The sequence below is a fragment of the Zootoca vivipara genome, chromosome 5, assembly GCF_963506605.1.
Source record: "Zootoca vivipara chromosome 5, rZooViv1.1, whole genome shotgun sequence".
NCBI lineage: Eukaryota > Metazoa > Chordata > Lepidosauria > Squamata > Lacertidae > Zootoca > Zootoca vivipara.
In genome coordinates this window covers 21,360,722-21,385,793 of record NC_083280.1, presented here as the reverse complement: position 1 = coordinate 21,385,793, position 25,072 = coordinate 21,360,722, and the positions used below count along the sequence as shown (strand labels likewise).

The 25,072-nt window shown below is 42.8% G+C and overlaps 1 protein-coding gene across 1 annotated transcript; it reads right to left on the bottom strand.

Moving 5' to 3' along the window:
- Positions 1-4,343: 4,343 nt before the first annotated feature.
- On the bottom strand, positions 4,344-24,684 carry CCNL1 (cyclin L1). Its single transcript, XM_035133151.2, has 11 exons — positions 24,318-24,684; positions 23,885-23,959; positions 23,471-23,580; positions 16,538-16,658; positions 16,165-16,229; positions 14,446-14,545; positions 14,234-14,338; positions 13,549-13,690; positions 12,712-12,823; positions 12,500-12,598; positions 4,344-11,823 (listed from the first exon to the last, which is right to left on the bottom strand). Exons 1-11 carry the CDS (start codon positions 24,588-24,590, stop codon positions 11,475-11,477), a joined length of 1,551 nt encoding a protein of 516 aa, XP_034989042.2. The 5' UTR covers positions 24,591-24,684; the 3' UTR covers positions 4,344-11,474.
- Positions 24,685-25,072: the final 388 nt, after the last annotated feature.

The window sequence follows — 25,072 nt, the reverse complement described above, 5'->3', positions numbered from 1 at the left end:
TTTACAACAAACAACAAAGAAAAACACAAAACCCACACATACAAAAATACAAAATAAAAATACAAAACTACAAAAAATACAAAAAAGAAAAGAATTTTCTAACTATTTAAATCTTGTTCCAAATCTAATACTATTGACTTCCTCCTCCCTCTGAGTTACATTGTAGATCTTCTTTAGTAATTTCTACAATCCCCCGGATTTCCTACCTGCCAGGGAAGGCTCCATTTTGGGTCCTGGCACCGCCCGATTTCCGGTGCCCAGACATGGGTAGCGCGGCACCAGAAGTCGCTTCTACGCATGTCCAGACATGTGTAGAAGCGACTTCCGGTGCCGCGCCGCTGCTGATCCCGCATTTTTCAGCGGGAGACTTGGCAGCTATGATGCAAGCAGCGACCAGAATGAGGAGATCTGCAGCAGCACCCCTTTGTTTGTCCATGCGCTAATCCTTATGGGCTCAGAAGGAGGAAGCAAGTGTGAAATGACAGGAGGAGGAGTTGGGTCCGCTTAGTGAAGTTGGCCACTGGAGGCATCCAGCCCAAGGGCCCTTCAAAACTTGCTGCTGGCACAACAGGTATCAAGCAGAGAAGAGACAGGAAATGCACACACACACACACACCGAACTTCAATAGATGGAAACAAGACACCCTTGATTCACATTAAGTGAATCAGGAGCTCACAGGGCGGTAGTGAGCAAGCCAAATGAATGAATCACTTCCACTGGGAAGTAAATGTGGAAGTCCTAACTGAATAAATATGCCAATGCTATTTAAATATGTTTAAATTTACGGAAATAAGCCATTCATTAATTTGGAAGTGTTAAATACTAAGGGAGGGGGAAGAATATATATACACTTCTACAGAGTTTGCAAAACACCATTTACACCGTGCGATATATTATAAATGCTGTATGTAGTTGTCCGGCATTTCATTATCCTGCCCAGCCAAAAGAAAGCCCTGAATGGTGCTCGCCATTGCAAAATTGTTGAAAAGCAGGGAAGCTCTGACTTGTGGGAGCAGAAGCACTTTCTTCAAGACAAAACTACCATTGGATACAACCTAAATCTTAGAACATTTGCAGAGTTTTTAGAATGTTGGGAATTTAGAAAGAAGCACAGAGAGAAGAAACGCCATGGCGCATCTGCAGCAGCGCAACCGGACACCTTTGTCTGCCCCAGCTGCAAGAAAACATGTCTCTCCCATATTGGTCTCTACAGCCACAAGCAGGCACTGCAACCTTCCAACAACAACAGTTTGACTTCATCCCGAAAGGTGCACTCTTTCATTGCCTCCCGAGACAGATGGATGCCAACCACTGCAACACAAATCCAAGAATGGGCATCTATTAAGCAATTCTAATAGCATGGTGGAACAAAGACAGATTGCTGTAGCATAGTCTTTGGGAGCCCAGGAGGCGAGCAGCTGTCAGCACAAGGGTGACATCAGCAGAAAATGACTGCAATGTCGTTTGCTGTTGCAAATGAGGATGAGGACACAATCAATGGCACACGGTCTGTTTGTATCCGATACTGAATGGTATGTTCCAGTGCTAGGTGCAAATGAAATAGACACCAGCAACCAGCACACGCAGTGAGAAAACAGGCAGTGCAACTATTAATAAATGGGCACAACTGAAGCTGAGCCTATTGAGCCAGTACAGCTGTGCAGGGCAGCAATAATTCCTTGCTGGGCAATGCATATGGGGAAAAGGAGAAAGAAATCATCATCATCATTTGATGTATACCCTGCCCATCTAGCTGGGTTTCCCCAGCCACTCTGGGCGGCTTCCAGCAAAATATTAAAAAATAATAAAACGTCCAACATAAAAAACTTCCCAATACAGAGCTGCCTTCAGATGCCTTCTAAAAGTCTGGTAATTGTTTTTCTCTTTGACATCTGGTAGGAGGGTGTTCCACAGGGCGGGTGCCACTACCAAGAAGGCCCTCTGCCTGGTTCCCTGTAGGTTGGCTTCTCGTAGTGAGGGAACCGCCAGAAGGCCCTCGGAGGTAGACCTCAGTGTCCGGGCAGAACGATGGGAGTGGAGACACTCCTTCAGGTATACTGGGCCGAGGCCGTTTAGGGCTTTAAAGGTCAGAACCAACACTTTGAATTGTGCTCAGAAACGTACCGGGAGCCAATGTAGGTCTTTCAAGACCTGTGTTATGTGGTCTCGGCGGCTGCTCCCAGTCACCAGTCTAGCTGCCGCATTCTGGATTAGTTGTAGTTTCCGGGTCACCTTCAAAGGTAGCCCCTTGTAGAGCTCATTGCAGTAGTCCAAGCGGGAGACTCAAGTTTCTTTGCCTGGGCGAAAGGCACCCTTGCACTCTTATAAGCACTTTGAATTGTGCTTAGAAACGTACTTGGGAGAACTTCCAGGAACAGAGCGGCACACAGAGAAGTGGCGATGAGGCCCAATTGGAAGCCCTGCCGACTTGATTCAGGGCTGGCCGCAGCCTTTGTTACCTAGGCCTAGGCAAGAGCCCACATCTGGGTTGCCTAACTCAGCCGCAGCTCTTCAGGCATATATATGTTGGCCCTGCTTAAGGTGCGATAAACTTCCTGTTTCTCATTGCCTGTTTGGAACTGCAAAAAGAAGCCCGGTCCTTGAAGCCCATATTGCGGCACTTGAGGTCTGGTTTAGGCAAGTAGTGCAGGCTTGGCTACAGATGCGCCCTAGCAATTTCCCATCTTCCTCCCTGGCTTCCCATCTATTTACTTTAAACTCTGAGCTTCAGCTCCACATGGCAGCTTGGCTAGTTCCATGGGCGTGGCCAAGGGGGGGCAGGGAGGGGCAATTGTCCCCCCACAAAAATCAAGTAAATCCATACTTAACTAACTGAGGTTCTGGTCGTCGTCCCCCGACATAAACCCTGGCTATGCCCATGGCTGATGGATGGAGAAAACCTTTCAGTGCAGTGGGCACTGCTGGGGCTGAGCAGTAGATTCAGCCCTAATTGTCTATTCAGTAGCCATGAGTCCTGGGCTAGATCTACACAGCTATTTTTTTAAAAAAAACACACACTGAAAACGCTCTGCAAAAAAACGTAAAGCTCACAATTGAAAATACCACTGAGTTGCAATTTCAGCTCTACAGCGCCACCTGGTGTCATGGTGTTATAACGCATTTATAATGCTGTGTTTTGACTAATGTAGCTGAGTCCCCAATCTGAAAAGGCACTTGGGAATGCATTGAAAAGGCTCAGTATGCTGTAGAAGTGCATGCTGACCTAGCTGGTGAATCAGTGCTGGTTTGAAGACTTCTGGCAAGTGCTGCCTGTGGGTTTAGACTGAATCAGCTTTGGCATTCTCTCTTCACCAGAGCTTATCACTGACTTGCTCCTCAACATGCAGACGGGCTTAATGGATTGAGCCCATGTGGAGTAATGGTTAGAGTGCTGGACTATGACCTGGGAAGAGATACCAGGGTCCGAATCCTCAGCTCAGTGGGTGATCATGGGCCAGTCACTATCTCTCAGCCTAGCCTACCTCACAGGGTTGTTGTGAGGGCAAAATGGTGAAGAGGAGAACCAGGCATATCGCCTTGAGCTCCTTGGAGGAAAAGGTGGTGCATAAACATAATACCTAAAATAAACAATAAATTAACCAGAGTTTTTAAAAGTTGGGAATGGTTGCATTAGGCTGGGTCCTAGCTTCCTGCCTTCAGCCTGCTGTAGGATTTGCCCAGCATCAAACTGTTGTCTTATTCCGAGTCAAGCGTATCTGGCCCAGTGCTGTCTAGCCTGACTGGAAGCAGTTCTTCAGGGTCTCAAGTGAGGTCAGACAGGTCCCCAGGGACTTATGATTTTAACTCTGCTTTTGAACTCTTAACAGCCCCATCTCGCTGTAACGTATGCCCTGTGCTCGAAACATGTGCATTAAGATGTCTCTGCCTGATGCGAGACCTCAAGCAAAGACGCTTGGTGTACCTGTGGCTGTGTAGCAAAACTGCCACCTACCGACCGGTAGTCAGAATTGCTTGGAAAAAGCAACGGTATCCACCGCATTGCTATTACACCTTTATCAAGCCAGACAGTCTGTTGCAAAATAGCGGTCAAGCTTTTCAGGTTAGGTGTTAAGCAAAACACTGGCTGTGGGGAGAGCGGGGTGGGGGTGGGGGAGGGAAGCTAAATTGCTATTATCTTCTAGACCAGGGATGGAGAACCTAAAGCTCTCCAGATTTTGCTGGACTCCAAGTCCCACCATCCCTGCATTAGCAAAAAGAAATACCTGGGCCACTGTAGGTCCCATGCTTCAGAGCAAATGGCACAGAGGTTGATGGGAGTTGTAGCCCTGTAACATCTGGAGCGTCACAGGCTCCTCACCGGAGTTTTAATGGTTATGTGCACCACCAAATGCCCATTTTGCAGAAGAAAAACTGACGATGCTCCCCACCCAACAGGCAAAATACCTACCTCGACCCACAAAGCAAATGAAATATAGCCCCCCCCCAAAAGCAGGCAACCCTTAATGAAACAAGCACCGCCCTAACCAATTTCCCAATTTAAAATAGGACACCACTGCTAAAAGATTAAAATGTGCACTTCCAGGTTTCACTTTTTAAAAATAATAATAATAATGTAGCAGCTTTATACAGTTCGAGTGATGCCCTTTCAGCTAATTGTATTGGACCCCAGAGAGTAAGACAGCAGCCAGCATCTTAGTGAAGGTACGAAAGCTGAAGGCTAAATCCAAAAGGATAAGAAAAGTAGGAAAAAGCTGAAATTTGAAAGGCTGAAATGATCTCCCCGGAGGAACAACAGCAGCTCAGTTTGATGATACTTTGAACTCAGGACACCGTCCTCAAAAGAACTATCTGAGAACGCTCCAGAACTCACTAGTACAAGCCCTGATCCTGTGCAAAGAAGCTGGTGAACCAAAACAATAACGGAAAAGAACATTACGATGTGATCGCCCTGAACTTCCCTATCCCCACCCCAAACACGCAGAACTTTGAAAATGCCTGTTTAGAAAGAAGCCAGTGTTCTAAGCAACATCCTCTTAAAATCTTTGTGTCCTAGTGACATGGTGGCGCCTCAGCCCAGGATCCCTCTGCGTACCTTTCTAAAAAGTACACGATGTGACCTGCTGCCACATCACATACCACTACCGGCAAAGAGTGAGCCCTGTGCCTTGAGCTACGTCTTTCCTGCAACGGAGCAAGAATAAGCTGTTTCATTAACTGGCACTGCTACCATTTCAGAATGGTTCAGCCTTGAACTCTGATCATGGTTCTTGCTTGTCTCGGTAGAGGACAGAGATAGAGGATACGTGAGCATGCCTGGAAACTGTGCAAAGGTGAAACTTGCATTTGTTGCTCTGCATACTTTTGTGCCAGGGACTGGCAGGGTGCTTGACAAGTGTGCGCCAGGGGAAGGGGGCCTGCCTGGAGTCTGACTCAGGAGAGTGGGGCAGTGGTTTGTGTGGGCCTGTACCAGCCTGTACCAGCCAGGAGGCGAGAATCAGAGGTGGGGAAGCTTCAGAGCTGAAGGAAGAGGAGGAAGAGGCAGGCCAGGCAAGTGAAAGGCCGGGTGCTTTCCCACCCTCTCCTGCACCACCGGCTCCCAGAACCAGGAGAGTAGTGAAGTGGGAAGAGCAGAGGAGGCTTCCATGCAGGCGTAGTCTCCAGCTACATGCGTGCAGGCCATTGGGGAAAAGTACATCAACCGGTGGAGGGGAAGTGGTCCCCAGTTGCTGCAGCTGCTCCATAGGGCATGGACCTGGGAGTGGCTGCCTAGATTGAGAGCCAGTGTGGTGAAGTGGTTAAGAGCGGTAGACTCGTAATCTGGGGAACCGGGTTCGCGTCTCCGCTCCTCCACATGCAGCTGCTGGGTGACCTTGGGCTAGTCACACTTCTCTGAAGTCTCTCAGCCCCACCCACCTCACAGGGTGTCTGTTGTGGGGGAGGAGGGGAAAGGAGATTGTTAGCCGCTTTGAGACTCCTTCGGGTAGTGATAAAGTGGGATATCAAATCCAAAGTCTTCTCTTCTTCTTCTAGATTGGTGGGCATAGGGCTGCAGAAGCAACTGTGTTATTTCTGCCAGTGAAGGTGCTAGATATAGGTGGTAGCCCTGTGGGTCTGCCGTAGTTGAAACAAAAGAAAAAAAATCCTTCCAGTAGCACCTTAGAGACCAACTAAGTTTGTCATTGGTATGAGCTTTTGTGTGCATGCACACTTCTTCAGATACACAGTGAAGGTGCTGTGTGCATTCCTTTGGCTGAGAAGCACCCTTGTCATTTTGCCACTAGCATGTGGCCCCCGGAAGGTTCCTGGAAAGGTATGTGGCCCTTGAGCTGGAAAAGGTTCCTCTCCCTGCTATAGATGCTCTGACAACAGTAACTCAAGCAGCCATCTTGCCAAACGGACTCAGAGCTTCTCTGTTGCACACATACACACACATGTATAGTATCTCACAATGTTCAAGAGAGTTGAGAAATGCAAATTACGCTTGCCAAGTGATCCTATGCATCGTCTCCTGGTGGTCTTGTTTGCTGAAGCTACAGCTGTTCTCCCTCAAGCATATGTCAGAAAGGAGGTCATTTCAATTTCCATCAAGTTGTTGGTCAGGGTAACCCCTACTCCACTTAGCTTCTCTTGCTAAATGTTCTTTGGCTTTCTGCATCTGCAAAAGAGAGTTGGCAAATCAAATGAGAGCATTCCTTCCCCCTGCCCCCCTTTTCTTTAATTGTTAATCAGGGAGTGTGATGACTGTCACCTCTCCCGTTGACTATGCACGAAGATTACACAGATTACAAGGCCCCTCGACTCAGGACTCCTGGCAAGGCATGACTTCACCAGATGACTTTAGTTTCTGGGAACTTGCCTGCCACTGGCTGCAGCTGCAATTACCAGCGTGAAGCTGTGAATTCTCATGCTCAAGCGGTATTGTGTTACAGGAGGGCAAAGCCTGTTTGTCGGTGTCGAGCCATTTAAGGTTGCCCTTATTTCACTGTCAAGGCAGCAGGCTGTCCAAAGCATTAAAAAAAGAAGTACTGTGGTTTAAAATACTAGTTCAGTTCATACAAAACATGACTTGAAATTAAAGGGGTTTTTTTATATGTAAAAAAAAAATACCGATAAATTATGGTTGCATAAATTTGACTAAATCATTATGAAGGAAAAAAGCAAAATAACCTCTCCTTTAAAAAGAGGGGGGGGGCATCACTCAGGTGTCTGGTTCAGAAACAGGTGCTCAGCAAACAGACACATCTTGGAATGGGGATTCCAGAGTATAGAGACTGCTGCTTTGCTTTCTCTTCTATTGAAAGAAGAATTGCCAAAATAAATGAAGCTGTTCCATCCATCTGGGGCACACAATGGCCCACTTGGGATACAATGCTTCCGATCTCCTCCTGTATTTATGTACGGTCATACTCCTAAGACCTTCCTCCCTCTCTGGGAGAGGTAAGAACCTTGAGGTTGAACCCTCCGTTTCAGACACATTAACAAACTTTTGTTGTTGTTGTTGTTGTTTAGTCGTTTAGTCGTGTCCGACTCTTCGTGACACCATGGACCATACCAAACTAGCTGCCATTATTAAAAATATAATCACTTGATGGATCAAAACAGTGCTTGGCTTGTCGCAATAGCTAGCCAGAGGCCTTTGGAAAGCACACTGGCTAATGGAGTGTTACAAGTAGCACATAAGAGCAATTGATATACACTATATTGTTAGAGCGAACAAATCAAAGACACACTTTAAAGCACTACTGGTTTCAATGGACGAAAAGTATGCACATGCCAAAATCTCAATGAGATCAACGGTGACACAAAAGTGCTTTTAAGGATGGGAGGTTGTCCTGGGAGCATGACATATTGAAGACCTCCCTCACCCCGCGGTTGTAGCAGCATAATCTTCCATGGCTCTCTCTCCTCCACTGTTGGTGTTCCTATAGCAGTGAAGAAGGTGGGGGAGCACGATGACATGCCAAAAGTGAATGTTGGGAAGCTTTGGGTCAGTCTTGGACAAGGGGAAGGGAACAACATCAGTCCTGGAGTATTTCCTCAGCAGCTGCTCCTTAGCCAGTGAAAATTTGGCAGGCTGTGAGAAGCAGCAGAGGCTCATCTGCTCACCTGCTGCGCAAGATTGGCCTTTCAGCTGATAAGGATCTTCAAGCAAGGCAGGAAAACAGCAATCTGTAGAAAGCCCAAGTCTCACTTAAATTGCTGCCTTCTGTATGCTCCTACTTTTTGATAGCTCTAACACAGGGGTCAGCAAGGTTTATCTTGCCTGTGCTGGATCGGTCCCGCGGAGATCCCTCTGTGGGCCAGATCACATGCACATGCCAGCAATTTTCAGCGTCTGCGCATGCGCAGACACGATTTCCAGCACCGTGGAAGCGAGTACCCGCGCTGTGCTGGTTTAGCGCAGCATGCGAGCGGGCCACTCAGTTCGGGGGCGGCTTGTGGGCCGGTCAAACAACCTCTGCGGGCCACTTCTGGCCCATGGGCCTTAGGTTGCTGACCCCTGCTCTAGCATATGCAGCAAGGTCCAGCTCTCGATGTAAAAAATCATTTTTTAAACATGATCTTCGAGTTATTGTGGACCATCATCAGAAATCCCGATTCCTATTAATAAACACTGTCATCTAGTGGCAAATAGGTGTACCAAGAGCTGTGCTTTGACTATCCAGTTGTCAAAGTGATATCAGAGACGCAGGCTGGAGTCAAGTAAATTAATACTTGGGTAGCACCTTGCAGTCCTCCCTGCAATTAAAACACGGGATACAAAATGTGCTTTTAGTTCTCAGAGCTCATCAGGCAAGGCTTTGTTGTTTCTGAGGTCAAAAGGAATTTGCGACTTGAGCTATATAACTCTGCTGGGCTTGCGAAAGCCATGATCATATGAGAACTTGTTTTCCAGTTGAGGTCACTGGTTATAAAGGATTCAGTGTCAAAATAGCAGGCTATATTAAATCTATCTTCAAAGAGGATACCACAAGGGGTCAGGGTTCATGGGACAAAGGGTGCAATCCAACTCTAATAATCAATGGGAGTCATACATCGCTTTCAGCAAGATAATACAACCAGCAGCGGGAGAGAATGCAAGGAGGTGGCAGCTAGCAAGTTACCAGGACATAGCGGATCTGTCTAGCCCTCTTTCCACCCTAACAGGAGTGTGTCACCTAGTTTTCTGCAGATGTTCTGGGCTGAGGTCCAAACTTAACCATAACCTGCTCCCAAATGTGAAAGCACATGCCATCTTATAGGTAACATCCACACTGTATATTTAAGAGTGTGTGGCTGCCATCAATTAATCCTGGGAATTTGTCTTTCATAAAGCTTCAAGTCCCAGCACCCTTAAACAAGTTGCCAGGATTGCACGGGATAAGTGCTTTAAATGCATGGCATGGATGTGACCATAATCAATGAATGTTCTGGGGCTACAGATTTCAGTCTAGAAGGTGGGGGGGGGATCAGCTTCTCAGATCAGTGTGCATGCACACGAAAGCTCATACCAATGACAAACTTAGTTGGTCTCTTAGGTGCTACCGGAAGGATTTTTTTTATTTTGTTTTGACTACGGCAGATCAACACGGCTACCTACCTGTAACATTATTCCAAGGTTACTTAGGACAGGACATTGCCATCCCTATGCTATTTCCTGACCTTCCTCAGCAATGACCATCACTAGCCTTCATTTAGCCACCCCCAGTACTTCAGATGGGCCATGAATTTCAACCAATGCACTCATTTTCCACAATTGCAGCAGTTTAAATGCTTGCATGTACCTACCAAACCTCAAAATTTCTCTTATTTTTGGCTAATTTCATAAGAACCCCATCGGAAATATTTACACCAATGAAAAAAATCTAAGGTCAGTCTAATCCTCAGCCCTCCAGATATTTTAAGACTACAATTCCCATCATCCCTGACCACTGGTCCTGCTAGCTAGGGATCATGGGAGTTGTAGGCCAAAAACATCTGGATGGCAGCTTGAGGAAGCCTGGTCTAATCACATGGTTACGGCAGACTACTTTTTTGGACGGAAAGTAATCCTTGAGGCATTATTGTAAATAAGGCACCAGAATTCAAAGCCTACCCTCCTACCATCCAGGCCTGTATTTTTCTTTTGCATGGCTTTAAAGTTGTGATACAGGGTTCAGAACAGGATTCATGGGCCACGAAGATTAAACAAGAAAGTGCTAGGACTTTTTCTGAGCAGTGATAAATGCAAAATTAAATCAAGCCCTCCTGCAGCTGAGGTTGAATTCAAGTGGCATTCCAAATAGGGGCTTTAAAGGAAATGCAGTGGTCTGCCAAGAACAGAATCTGAACGAGTGGCATAGTCAAAATAATTTGTTCGTGTGCCATCTCTCTTCCAGTTGGACAGTGTGTGCTATCCTGATTGTCCCTACTACACATAAGCCACGTCCCCTCAAAACTATGTCAACTTCTACATATAAATTCCTGTACAAGCTGAAAAGGGGAGCACGTTCACAGGTCACCATTAGGAACATTTCTTGTAGCAGAAATGGGTGTAAGACATTATGAGGAGTAAGATACATGGGGGTCCTCTTCCGGCTACCAAAAGGCTCTCTGAAAACTAAGGCTCAGGGCAGCTACAACAGATCCACAGTATTTGTTCCAGGACAGAGAAGGTATTATAGTCATCCTCTTCTCCTAGACATTAAAAACCAAGGATTAAAAATCTTGTATTATTGCACTTCCTATTACTAGCACAACAGCTTTTTCAGTTTGTATTTAAGCTGTAATGATGACTGGCTGTGGTCCTTTTTATTACTGCAGTTGAGCAGCAAGCTTGCAAAACACTAATATGAAGTTTAAGTAGGGATGAGGAGAAAGGGAAATAATTATTGGCCGTCTACCATGCACTAGTGACTAGTTCCATTCCACTCACTCCTTGAATTATACTCTGAAAAATTATCATGCCATACCAATTATAAAACCTCAAGCTCCTATAGCATTTATCTCAAAACAAGCTCCAGCGAAGCAGATTTGTCTGTGTTACCAAGCATTAAAGAGTTAGCAATTTGGTATGAAAATTTCCACATTTTGACGATTTAATGAGGTATTCAACAGAGTAGTTTAAAAAAAAAAAGAACAGTCGGTATATTTTATTTATTGTAAAAAGATTTTCACACATGCAGACTAAAACCAGTGTAAGAAAGTATTCACCATTATTTTAAACAAATAACTATACTTAAATAGAAATGTCTGCAGTATGCTTGTATAAAAATAAGGTACATTTGTACAGAAACAAATTCTCCAGTTTTCATATTGATACAACTCTAACACATACAATTTAACCTGATCATTGTTTTAAATCAGTATGATACTGCTAAGGTATTTTATGTGCAAAAATTCAACACTTTTTTTTTTAAAAAAAGTCCTACTCATAGGTGTTGGGCTTCAAATCAAATCCTAATTTGACTTCTTTTCAAGTTTCAAACAGTCCCGCACATGGTATAATATGCAAGCGTAACTAAAGGACAGTTCAATTTGCCCCCCCCCCCCGTCAGCGCCTGTGTCTGCTGTGTCCTGAGCGACTGCCACTGTGGTGCTTTCCTTTATGCGACCTTTCAAACGAGCGAGATCTCTCTCGCCTGTCTCTGTGGTGTCCTCGCTCGTGCCTGTGTTTCTTGGTAACATCTGTGTGGTCCCTGGATTTGCTCTGAGAACGGGAACGAGACTTTTTCCTTTTGTGACCGTGTCTATTTGCACCTTTCAACTCTTCTCTGCTGTGCTTGGGTTTTAAATGTGGTGATCCATGATTATGATGCCTCCGAGGACTGCCACTGTGACTACGTGATCTGCTTCTGGATCTTGAGCTGTAGGTTCCAGAGAGACTCCGTCTATTGTTGTAACTTAAAATGCAAAATAGCACAGTATTTAAACTTGCACAGCATACAAATTGTCTATAGCTTATGCAATATGAAACAGCATCTACATCTAATCAATTTGACACTATATGGTCGTTTGTTCCTAATTTTCACGAATAACTCTCTTGAGAGATCACCTCCTACTTGTGCTGGGTTTTTCGAGGGGCCGTATCAGCTGTTTTCCTTTGGTAACAAATTCTTGCACCTAAGAAGTCCTGTCTGCTATTACATCTCTCCAGTCGGGAGAATCCCGCTGCTACATAAACTCCCCTACATGTTATTTCATGCAATATTTCTTCAGTTAAGTAGGGTGGCAAAATTTAGTTTACTGGCACAGCAGTGGCTAGGTCGCATGTACCAAATCCACAAAAGATAATCTTGTTTTTATTGCATATTTAAGCTGATGCACTGTGGTGATATTTATTATTTCATTTCAGTGTTCCAAAAGCTCGTAAGTTGCCAACTTTTGATATTTAATCATAAGTTACTCAATAGCTTTAGTAACTTTGTATTGTTGTATCAAAGCAGAAGGCATATTTTCACATTAGAAGCCCTTAACTGCTCTTCATTTTCATGTTACTACGCTTCCCTTAAGAAATATATAGGAGAAGGAAAGCATTTTTAAAGTTATATTTAACCATTACAGTACTTAAATACTCACTGTCTCCTTGGGGAATGGGATCTGGACCGTGACTTTGTTCTTGACTTCGATCTGCTAGCACTTCTGCTGCTTCTACTTCTTTTGCTCTCTTTTCTCATACTGGATTAATAAAGTAAGCATCATATCAATTTACAAATGCATGTAACAACATACAACTTAGAATGAAGTGAATAACTAAATAAATAAATATTATTTTACAGACAGCTACCTACCCATTGTAAGGGCTCTTGGAAACCACTTGTCTGTCTTCTGGTTCTTTTTTGATAGTTTTTGCATTGATACACAACGGAGATTTCTCTTCTGCTTTCATTTCCCTTGGAGAGCCTATGAATTGAAATAACGTATGGTAAGAATGTTGAAGAAACAGAACTCTTGACATTATAGTGAATTTGCTAATGCAAGTTTCTACAAACGGCATCAGACAAGGTTCTGATCACACAACAGAATTATATTTCTTACTCCTACAAGATGTCACACACCCCTCAATTTTCTTTCTAACGTAGTTTTAATTCATTTACATCTTAAAAATGTTTAGCACAGGTACAGTATCTTACCACATGTGCATGACTGTATATATGTGTGGTGCCAGTGAATAATTTAATAAATCAAGTTAAACTCTTTAAAATGCCACAAAAAGAGCAGGAAAACTGCTAGCAATCCCATGAATCTTCACACAGACTTTTGAGCCCTGTGGCGTGTTGGGAGTTTGAGAAAGGAGGTTTGGTGGGAGCAGCTGTGACAGAGTTTAGTAGAGTCCTCTGGTAATGAGTTAGACTGAGAGTCACCATTCATGCCAGTTTGGCAAGTACTGCTGGCTTTTTAAATGGGTTCCCAAGGTCTTCTAGAGGTTTATAGGGTGTTTCCCCACTATATTTCACATATATACGCAGTTCCTGGGAACCTTACCCATGCAAGCGGGGAGACACCTGTATATAAAGGCCATAATGTTTGCTGAGTCAGAAATTCAGGGACTCCTAATTCTGCTTCAATACCTCCTTTAAGAATTAAGTAGATGCAGAATCAAATGAACATTGTTACAAAAAACTTACAGGGCTTGGAAGCAGGTGAAAAGCCTCCCAACGTGGAAAGGGCTGGTGTTCCATCCGGGTTTAATCCTTTTGCTTTTAGTTTAGCTTCTTGAAGTGCCATTTTTCTCTTTTCAACTTCCTTATCAAGTAATTCATAGTTAGGCTGCAAGGAGATGCAGAGCTCAAAAGTCAGGTATCAAACCAGAGTGGGTATATCTGTTTGATTTTTAGCAAAATATCTTATCCTTCCTTTCGACTGTGGCCAAAGAAGCATACAAAATAAAATACAAGTTTTAAAAAGCAATTAAAACTAAACCTTGTCTGTTGTCAAAATGGAGCTTAAAATTAAATTACTTTATCACAGCATGCTAGCAGCTTCCATGCAGCACGGAGTCCTGGAATTTATACAACTTAGCAATCACATCAGGGTTGCTTGAATTTGCTCCCAGTAATACACAGCTTCTGTTCCAGGCTGTTCAGACCCTCCTCTAATGGCCGAGTTTGGAAGCAAAACAGAGCCTCTCAAAAGTATAGCACACATTCCTACATACTTGGTGTGGGGTGAAGGCTTCTAGATATAAATTTTAAAACATTTCTGTGTAAGAAATTGCATCAATCCCCCACAACCCCCTAAAAGAGGAGCACATCTTTTAGCATGTATAAATGTAGTACATTTCACCCCACCTGCAAGTACACTGACAGTTACCTTCTTTCTTGTATACAACGTAAGTGTTGCTAAACATATTTCCTGAATGTCTTCTTCAGTAGTTCCAAAAAGCAAAAACCAATGGGGACGGTTAGGCAAAGGAATCTGGAGAAGAAATTATTACAAAAAAAGGTCAGAATCTGAAACTAGGCAATTTTATTTGAAGATTGTTGAACTAAAGGTATGAGTGAAAACAGAAGACAAATTCTTACCTGTAGAGCTCTAGCCGCAAGGTAGATACAAGCACATGCTATTGTCTCTGGTTGAAATCGAACAAATACATTGGTTCTAAGGCTGTCATTCATGTAATTCCTGAAAAATATGAATGTGAATTTGTTCCAAGTTCTAAAGCCTATTATGAAATCAAAAACATGAAGTTGGAGACTCAATCTACTTTATTATTTTTTCTTCACCTTCATACTATTAATTTAGATTCCAACATGTCAAATAAGTCTTAAAGACAAAATGCCTCAAATGCCCCAGGATCATTGCAACAAACAGGCTCTTATCATCTCTCTAGAACTCAGGAAAGTACAAGCTGAGTTTTATTTTGACTTCAATCTTTATCACCACAAGGAAATGCAAGACATCACTATGGCTTTACATACTATTATGTAACTCACGATTATTCTATGAAGTGTCCATTAACTAAGATTTAACTCTAAAATCATCTGTTCACATGACCACGCAAAAAAGTCTAACTAGATATTTAAATTGTTAATTCAGTCTTTTGTCAAACAAATCAATATATTTTATTTAGTGTGTCAACAGCTACAATAGTTAATGCATCTCCCATGATATAATGTAAAAACAAGATCTACAGGATATGTATTTCAATTCATAAAATTTATATACCAATTTAGCATATTATTTTTGTAAACAGTTAAGCACTTGTGCATTCCAATGACATCATGGGAATGAATTAAGTACATGCTTAACTCTTCTACTAAAAACAGTGGGATGTGACTGGAACTTGCTAAATCACTTCTATCAGCTGTTTCCATGGACTTTTAACGGCCCCATGTGCAGAGAGGCTGCAAAGACTTTACAAAGTGAATGACATCTATATAGATGAGATACATATATAAACTATAGAAACTCTGTGAAGTCATGTTCTAACAAATTAAAAACATTCTTAATCACTGAAATTGTTGGTATTCAAACTTGTTATTTCAGAATTTAGCAATAAACTTTTGCTTCTGAACATAAGGGGGAGACCTCCAAACATGCCAACTAATCTACTGTGGATGTTTGCTGGTTGCGAAAAATATGCTCAATACACAAAACAGTAAATAGTTAGGCATGCGCTAGTCCCTCTCCTCTGCATGCACAACCCAACGCCAAAAAACCCCCAACCACTAGAATCCAAATTGAGACAAAAACCGGAAAAGCAGTTAATTAGGAATTCGTGCTACAGCTAGACTTTACCATTTATGTTGACAGGTAATGTCATAACTAGAGTAACTAGGAAAACAAATACACATTTCATATGTATGTTGAACAGATACTTCTAGAATCAGATATACAAATCCTTTGGACACCCGGACAGAACTAGAAGATGCTGCCAGATGGATATGGACCACTTCAGTAAATCTTGGCTGAGAGCTTGCACTGCACTGGCTGGAGAGAGAGGCAGCCAATCAGGCCATCCTCAGGTCATGAGCTGTGGTGCAGAGGGCAGAGTTCTATGACTTACCATCAGAGGCTACCCTTTAATCAAAGAGTAGAAAAAAGAACAAAGTTAAATTGAGTTCTCCAAGAAAATGTGCTATGAAAGCCACGAAAATAGTAAGCAGAAAACAAGCAATGACACACATTTCACAAAGCATTTCATTTACTAACTTACAGTTCATTCTTTGGTATATTGGACACCAAGCTTGTTTTTTTCTGCTACTATTTTCCTGGCTAAGAGAGAGAAGAGGAAAACTTACCAGGCTGTTTGGACGAGTGTTTGATTACGTTCACATTCTAAGACTTGTAAGTACATAACAATGATCTGAGAGAGGAAGAAAAACAAAAAAGGTAATTAAAACACAAGGAACATCTGTACTCACATCAATCTTGTACATAAAGCAAGGCAAACTTAGTGTTAAATCTCATAATCTATCAACCCCCATTTCTGATGAAAATTCAAAATTCCACTCCCCCTAACCTTAGCTTACAATTAGGAGTTTTACCCTCTTCCTAGAAACTGACATGTGTTCTTGAGTTATAAAGGCAGTCATATCTAGGCATTGTTTACCTTTCCTGTCACCATCAAGATATTTGCGCAGTTCAATATTGAAGAAACTTTCGTGGACTCACCTTATGCGGATGCTTGACATGAACACAAAATCCCAATTCCTTCAGCACCCTCCTTTCTGCTTTGATTACTTGATTTTTGGTGTTTATGTAGTTCTGATCAAGTATCAATGGGCTTGGAGTCCTACAGTTTGTAAGAAATAGAGTCAAAACGGTTTTCTAAATCGAAGACAACGGCTTTTCTGTTTTCCCTTCCAACCAACTAATGGCAACAGAAACCAGATTCTAAACTCCTGCAAACAAGTTTTAGCTTTAATCTTGTGCTGTCCAAGTTAACTAATTTAGTACAACTATGTTAACTTTAAAAAGTTTTCCTATCAACATTCAGAATTTCACATTCAAAAACATTTCACTTCACATAACGGAGATGATATAAAAGGCTAAATTCCAAGTAATTCCTAGTGATGTCTTTTGGAAAGATTCCATTCTTTGAAAAGGAGCACAATGGTGAATTCATCATTCAAATTACCACTGTAGTTTCAACATCTGTAAAAATAAATGTGTTATGCATAGGAAATAAAACAAAGCTATGCTTCAATCATTTATCTTGATCATAGAATAATCTAGATTTCTTAAATTGTACGTAGACTTATTTTTAAAAATGTGTTAAGAAACAAAAAATGAATACTATGCTATAGTAATGAGCACTATGTTATCAGAAAGCCCTAAACGGCCTTGGACGTGTATACCTGAAGGAGCGTCTCCACCCCCACCAGTCAGCCGAGACACTGAGGTCAAGTTCAGAGGGCCTTCTGGTGGTTCCCTCACTGCAAGAAGTGAAGTTACAAGGAACCAGGCAGAGGCCATCTCGGTAGTGGCACCTGCCCTGTGCAATGCCCTCCCATCATGTCATCACACAGATAAAACAACTACACAACTTTCAGAAAACATCTGAAGGCAGCCCTGTATCATCAAGTTTTTAATGTTTGATGTTTCGCTATGTTTCTTATATTCCTATATATTTCCCCAGGGTGGCTAGGGAAAACCGGTCAAGATGTGTAGGGTATAAGCAGTAAATTATTATTATGATGAACATATTCCTTCCCTACCTCTATGTTTTAACCTGTATCTATGTCACGAATCGATGGTTAGAAAGCACATAACCTAGTTCGTTAATACAGTTGAGGAAACGTTATACTGTTCTCCATTAGTTAAATTTAAAATATCTTGCAAAGAGCAAGTTACAAATATTTTACTGTGGCATTATAATGCAGTCTTCTACATGCATACAGTGGTACCTCAACTTACGAAGACGATCCGTTCCGAGGTTTTCGGTTCTCAAAGCGCTGCTTCTGCGCACGCGCCCAGAAAAAACTTCTGAGGGTTGTCGACTTCGGAAGTCGAAGCGTTCGGTTGTCGAGGTATGACTGTATTTATGTATGCGTTACTTATATTGGTTATGGATAGCCTTAAAACAAAGTCTCTTCACATTAGTTATGTACTATCCATAACCAATGTAATTCCTTTGTAAAGATGCATGCAGAATACTATTTCAATATTAAAATATTTTAGCTTGCTTGTGTGCATGGTGTGTGTGTATTCCCCTACCTTCATTTCCATTGTTTTCTATGTTGAGATGGTAAACATCTTCAGGTAGTAATGTGTTCTTATATTCTAAAGCAGGGGTCCCCAAACTAAGGCCCGGATGCGGCCCAATTGCCTTCTCAATCCGGCCCGCGGACGGTCCAGGAATCAGCATGTTTATACATGAGTAGAATGTGTCCTTTTATTTAAAATGCATTTCTGGGTTATTTGTGGGGCCTGCCTGGTATTTCTACATGAGTAGAATGTAGTCATTTTTTTTAAAAAAAATGCATCTCTGGGTTATTTGTGGGGCATAGGAATTAGTTCTTTTTTTCCCCAAAATACAGTCCGGCCCCCCACAAGGTCTGAGGGACAGTGGACCGGCCCCCTGCTGAAAAAGTTTGCTGACCCCTGTTCTAAAGCATCATGCACAGGGATTGAACTATATACACAATCAGTACTACTTGCATTCTACAACATCTGACATTCAGCAAACTGAATGTCAAATTCAGTTTTGTTTTTTTAAGGAGGTAAGTGTTTCAAATCCTTTTATGTATAAGAATCAAACTGTCTACAGCACAATCATCTGAATTCTGCCCCTGCATTAAACTAGAACAGGGATAAAAGCAATTCAAACAACTGCCTTCTTTAGCTGTTTATGGTAGAGTGACACTTCATTCAAGAAAATTTGATAGTGAGGTTGCACTATATATTTCCTAGATTATCCTGATCCAAAAACCAAATGCACATTACTGCATTGAAGACAGCTTAAAGGTAAAGGTAGTTGCCAGCCCACCTCTTTCTGCAAGTAAAAAGGTAAAGGTAAAGGGGCCCCTGACCATCAGGTCCAGTCGTGTAGGACTCTGGGGTTGCGGTGCTCATCTCAGCCGAGGGAGCCAGCGTTTGCCCGCAGACAGCTTCCGGGTCATGTGGCCAGCATGACAAAGCTGTTTCTGGCGAACCAGAGCAACGCACGGAAACACTGTTTACCTTCCCGCTGGAGCGGTTCCTATTTATCTACTTGCACTTTGATGTGCTTTCGAACTGCTAGGTGGGCAGGAGCTGGGACCGAGCAACAGGAGCTCACCCCGTTGCAGGGATTCGAACCGCCGACCTTCTGATCAGCAAGCCCTAGACTCTGTGGTTTAACCCACAGCGCCACCTGGGTCCCTCAGATTATCCTGATCCAAAAACCAAATGCACATTACTGCATTGAAGACAGCTTAGCTTCACCAAAATATTTGGTAGTGCAACAGAACTAACCTAGGCAAAACAGGCTGTAAGATTCTGTGCATTGATATAAATTTACCTTGTGCTCAACCTAGAAAACCTTAAGAAATTTGTATACTAGCACATGGGAAAGATGCTTCATTACATACAGGAATTTCCTGTTTCCATTTCTTGTTGGTATACTGCCCAAGGTTAATTCAAATATTTGTAAGGTAGAGTGTTGATGTACTATATACTTCTCACAGGAACATTCATTATCACATTCCCTACTCCAAATGTAACACTGTCATCTTGCGGTTACAGACCAGCACAGCTACCCCATCCACAACTTAATGCAAGTTACTAAATGTTTCAAACTGCATATTTGCAATATCAGCCCAATTAAATTGTTTCTGACAGAGAAATATACTTTTAACTTCGCAGATTGATTTAATTCTAATTTAGATGCCAATCTAATTAGACTTGGCAACTTGTTAACCTGAATACCAATAATATTTTATGAAAGAAGTAATTGGGAGGGGGAATATATGCCACCTCAGGGAGCCAAGGAAAGATTGTAGAAACTGTCTCAAGGTTTAGCTGCCTACCAAAAAATTTAAGATCTTATTTATTGTGTTGCAATTATTGGGCTTAGGGTCCTGGGTTGTGATCATTACATTTTTGCATTATAACTACATACCAAACTCCTGTTTGGCTCTATGCAACCTGTCCAGTTAGATCACCAAAGTAAACAGACTGCTAAGTGGCTAGCTATCCTACATTTCTATGCTGGGCAGGGAAGAGTGGAAGTCCCTCCTCTCTGCACCTACTATGTAAATGCATTTTACTACTAGCATTTTAGGAGAGTACTAAAATTTACTAGCATTTTAGGAGACTACTTTTAAGAATGCCCTCAGCTGGCAAAAGGACAGGCAGAGTGACAGGCTTCCCTTCCTATACAGGCAACACAGGGGAAAAAATTAGACTAGTATTGACAGGAGAGATCTCTGCATGGAATTCCTTGTTAACTATGGTTACCAGGAGAGTAATTAAATACAAGGCCAAGTTAGAGTTAGCTATTAGAATACAACATACTTTTCAAAAAGACTAAAGGCCACATTAGTGTTCTTCCTAACTAGTCAGCATTCCAACTGGAATGATTGGCATATGCAAACTTTATGCAGTTGTGTGTAGAGTTCACCGTACTATTAACAATAAGAATGCAAAAAGGGTTCATCGTATCAAACCAAGAATTACATCAGCTATGCTTACATATTAGGCTCTGAAAACAGCCATTTCACTGCATAAATTTAGAGTTGTGTTCAAAAGTGTAACAATTACAATTTTAAAGGGACAAGAACATGATTCTCTGAAGCACGATACCCTGAGGAATCAACTTTCCCACAAATTTCATTTCACTGCTTCAGTGCTGGAATAATGGCTCAACAAGGGGAAGCATTTCTTACCAAGATGGCAGTAGGCATCTTATCACAGTTACATGTGCATATCAAATCAAAGTCAGACTTTAGAGTTCAACAAAGGTTACTCCCAATTAATTTCATCCTCACTTGTGAGACTTGCTTCCACTTAAGCCATGCACATGATCAGGATCAAGCAGCTAGTCTGCAAGGTAACTAAATTTAACATTCCTTGTATAAGTGTATCCAGATGTTACATTGAACAGCACATCAACATTCATGTATATTTGCATCATGTGTTATGATGACACTCTTTCAAATTCTGCCTAAAAGGGTGTCAGGTTAAGGATCTAAGCCCCAATCTGTGAAATACCAAAGAGGAGTGGCTTGACCCGATAGGAATGCAGTAATACGTACAAGCAAAGAGCAAATTATATTTGTTATGTTTTTACAGTACTGCTGTTAGTTTGTTGGTTATTTTTTAGCATAGCCTTCGATACAGATTATGTGACAGCTTCAATGCATGCACAAATGCTGTGCTAATTCCAAATGCTTCACATTAACAGTATGTAGTGTAGAGAAAAATCCAGCCATTCTTGTCTTCTGACAATGGACTTTAGTGGCAGTTTCCCCAGCCTTACTACCAAAGATCCTTTTTTTAACTGGAGATGCTGGGAATTACACCAGGCAAGCAAAGCCAAATGAGATGTTGTTCCTCCCAGTAAAAAAGCTTAGAATATTTATTTTAGTGCACACTTGCCTAGGATTACAATGCTTTAAAAGTAATATTTCCCCCAGTTGTTACAAAACTGTAAATTAATCATATAGAATGTGCACAAAATTTACTATTTGTGAATACCCTTGGTAGCAGCAAAAACATTTTGGTTTACTAAATGCTATTTATGTTCTTAAACATAAATTTGCATGTTTGTGGCAGTCAGTGCTATACAACATCAACCACTTTTTGCATTCCAAAGTAAAAACTTTACTAATGAGTCTTTTTTCAGTGAGTACTAGATTTTAGTAACGAATACTACAAGGTGTAGATTTCATTAAATACACAAAATAAAACATATTGAAATGTGACAGACTAAAACTATTAAGCACAGCATACCTAAATTTGCTAGTTAAAATTCTAACATTTGGCTAATTTCAAAAAACCTGGACAGCAAAGATGAAAGCTTAAAACAAGATACAGGAGTTCTTCCAAATGGTTCACCAACGGCCAACCTGTCAGTTCCCCGATTCCAGTGACCTATTCTCAGAGCACTGGCTTCTCCTTGGGGATTTTCGATACGTCACTCACTGTTGCCATGACGACAGCTTCATCTCTATGAACCACTCCACATCACCCAGGCTTTGGTAAATGTAGCTGGTCGCTGTATAGTCGGTTGCAAGGGAAAAAAGAGCTAAAGTTAATAACATGTACAACTGATTTGTTTGTAAAACTGTAACACGCACAGAATAATGCTTTCATCCCATTTTTAAAAATGATCCTGCATGACAAAAATGTAAGATTTCTTATAGACTTGACTTGCTCCAGACTTTTCACACAGCATTTGTTTTTAAGTTAGCTAAAAATGAATCAAGTAAAGTACATCTGCTTGAGTAAGACATCAGCACCCAACATGACATGCCAGGTTTTTTATGGGAAGACTTCTTTTTTAAATAATTGTGTTTTCATCTACTTTTCAAATCCTGGCCGACCAAGAAATATTTATATTAATTAATTATAACGTCACTTGAAATCTAGACAGTGAGGGAGAAAGTCTTAGGTGCAACTGTTTCATTCAAATGAAGATGAATATTCTTTTAAAAATAAAAAAGACTTGAAAAGAAAGTACATTAGTATATGTGCACTTTACCTGTGTATAAACTAAAAATAACTTTTTGAAAAACAGCTTGTTTTGCCTAGATATGCTTTTAAGCTGTAAGACACATATTTGTATGTTGTTTTTAGGATGCCTCAGTATCCCACAAGATTTGGCCAAGAAAAATAAGCTCTTAAAAATGTCCCTAAGTAGTGAGGATATCATTGAAATCAAGCCCATATTTACTAATCAAGAGACAGCTTCAGATAAAAATATTCAAGATAGTGCAAAGGTTTTCCTATATTTAATCTTTCCTTGCTGCTTTATATTTAAAACTTTACAAACCCACAATAGGGAAAGCTCTACAACAATCACAAAAGCACACACAAAATTGAGACTCATCTGATGTATAGACAATCATGCTGAATGACAAGTGTTGTTCCTGTAATTCTAGATGCACATTGCTTCCAGGATTCCTTTGTTTATATCTTGAAGATACCATTAAAACAAATATATGCTGTAAACCAAACCAAGCTGTCAACTTTCCCAACAAAACCACTACTATAAACATAAATAGGGTAAACTTCAGTCTTCTGCTAAGAGCTTGAGAGACAACTATGCACTCTTTACTACACTAAACAAGGACAGTGGTTAAACAGGACCCAATATACATTTTCAGTGGCGTTAACATGTAATAAAAGATAACTACAAGTTTCCAGTACAAAACAAAAAAGCAAAGCAAAAAAATCAAACAATACTAGCTCAGACCTGACTTCATCCAGCCCATTTCAAGAGATACTTCAATCCACTAAGTCACACTAACACACAAAATCCAAGCCTATGTCAGCTGTTTATCACCTTCAACCTGATCAAGCCAACCTACCCAAGCAGAACCTCTACAGTCTTTGGACTATGTTACAGTGGGACAGTGTACAGTGGTACGTTGTGTATACCAAAAGCGGAGCTGATCTTACCTTTTAGCTCTTAACTGGCGCAAGTGATGGGAAACGTTGATCACATCTCTTATACGACGAGGCGCTTCTTCAATTTTGGAAGCAAGATTGATGCAGGCCATCGCAACAATCTGAAAAAGAAGCCCATTGCCATGAGAAACTTGTTTCCCCCGGGGGTTCATACACAACACATTATAAACATGACTAGGAGCTAACCCTAATGGGAGATACGCAAAACAGAAATCCACCCAAGCCAGAAACAGTGCTGTGGAGACTCCTTGCCTGAGGCAAAACAGCGGAGTCAAGATGAGCAATCCTAGCTGAAAACACTCACTTCATACGTTTGAATGGCCTTCAGTACCTCTTGCCCCCTCCCAAAAAAAACAAAAACAAACTAAAACCTTAAGCCTGCCTACACCCACCAAAAAAACTCACCTCGAAGCTGTGCTTGACGAACGACTTGGAATAAAAGAAGCGGTGAAACAGCACCTGCCCCGTCGCCATCGCCACCTGCGAAGACAATCCCCCGGCGGGGAAGAGACAGGAAGATAAGCCATGTTAGCAACAGGCGAAGCGCGCATGCGCGGAGGCCAGCTAAAGCCTCCCACCCTCCCTTTTCCGGAAGCGGCATCGGCGCCGGGCCTGTCAAGCAGGCCGAGGTCGCCAATCCGCCGCCATCTTGTGTCCAGCGCCCTCCTTTCCCCTCACGGAGCCCCGTCTGGGGTCAGGGCGGGCGGGAGAAGACAAGAGGCGCCCTTAGGTGGTGGTGGCGGCGGCCTCCCCTCCCTCCCTCCCCTCTCCACAAGGCCGAGGCCTTGGGCTCCACGGTAGGCCCCCTCGGAGGCAGCCCCCCTCCCCCGGCGCTGACCTGCGGCAGGCGGAGCATGATGCCGGCGGCCTGGATGAGCTCGCAGCCCAGGATGCGCAGGTCCGTCTCGCTCTGCAGGTCCAACCCGTCCTGCATGGAGGGCGTCGGCGAGAGCCGCTCCTCGGGGATGAGCGAGTGGTCGATGGTCAGCGACACCTCCGAGTACAGGCGGTCTCCGATGAGGATCCCCGCGGGGGGAGAGGACGACGCGGCCGGGGCGAGCGAGGCGCCTGAGGCGGCGGGGGAAGGATGAGTCCCGGTGGAGGAGGCCATGGCGAACGACCGCTACGAACACTCTCGCCTAGACGACCGCACCCGGAGCCGGCCACGCACAGAATAACGCTTTTGCGCCCGGCGCCCGATGACGCAGCGCGGAGCGGGGCGCGCTGGGAAAAAAGAGTCCTCCCCTTCGCTCCCTTCCGCGCTGACGTCAGGCGAGCGGCACGTTCTTCGCGCGTGAACTCGCCTTCGCGAGACGGGCAGGGAAGGGAGGGGGCGGGGAGCTCGAGCTGCTAAGAGGCGCTTGGAAAGGAGCCGCTTGCACTGCCGAGGGGGTAGATTCCCCCCCCCCCCGTTCTATTTCAGGCCTGCGGTTTCAGGGCGTCAGAATGCAGTTTCGGAAAATGTTCCTTGATGTTACAAAAAAACAAAAAAAAAAAACGAACAGCTGCTAGTTGCCAGCCCACCTTTTACTGCAAGTAGGAAACGTAGCGTTTCAGGGATGTTTAAGCTCAGCCTGTCGCTGCTATGCTATG

Coding starts and splice junctions, on each gene's coding strand:
- CCNL1 (XM_035133151.2), bottom strand. CDS start 24,590: ATGGCCTCCTCCACCGGGACTCATCCTTCCCCCGCCGCCTCAGGCGCC. Junction 13,691..14,233: donor CGTTGTATACAAGAAAGAAG/GTAACTGTCAGT, acceptor ATCTCCTTGCAG/CCTAACTATGAATTACTTGA. Junction 12,824..13,548: donor TTCACCTGCTTCCAAGCCCT/GTAAGTTTTTTG, acceptor TTCAATTCATAG/GCTCTCCAAGGGAAATGAAA.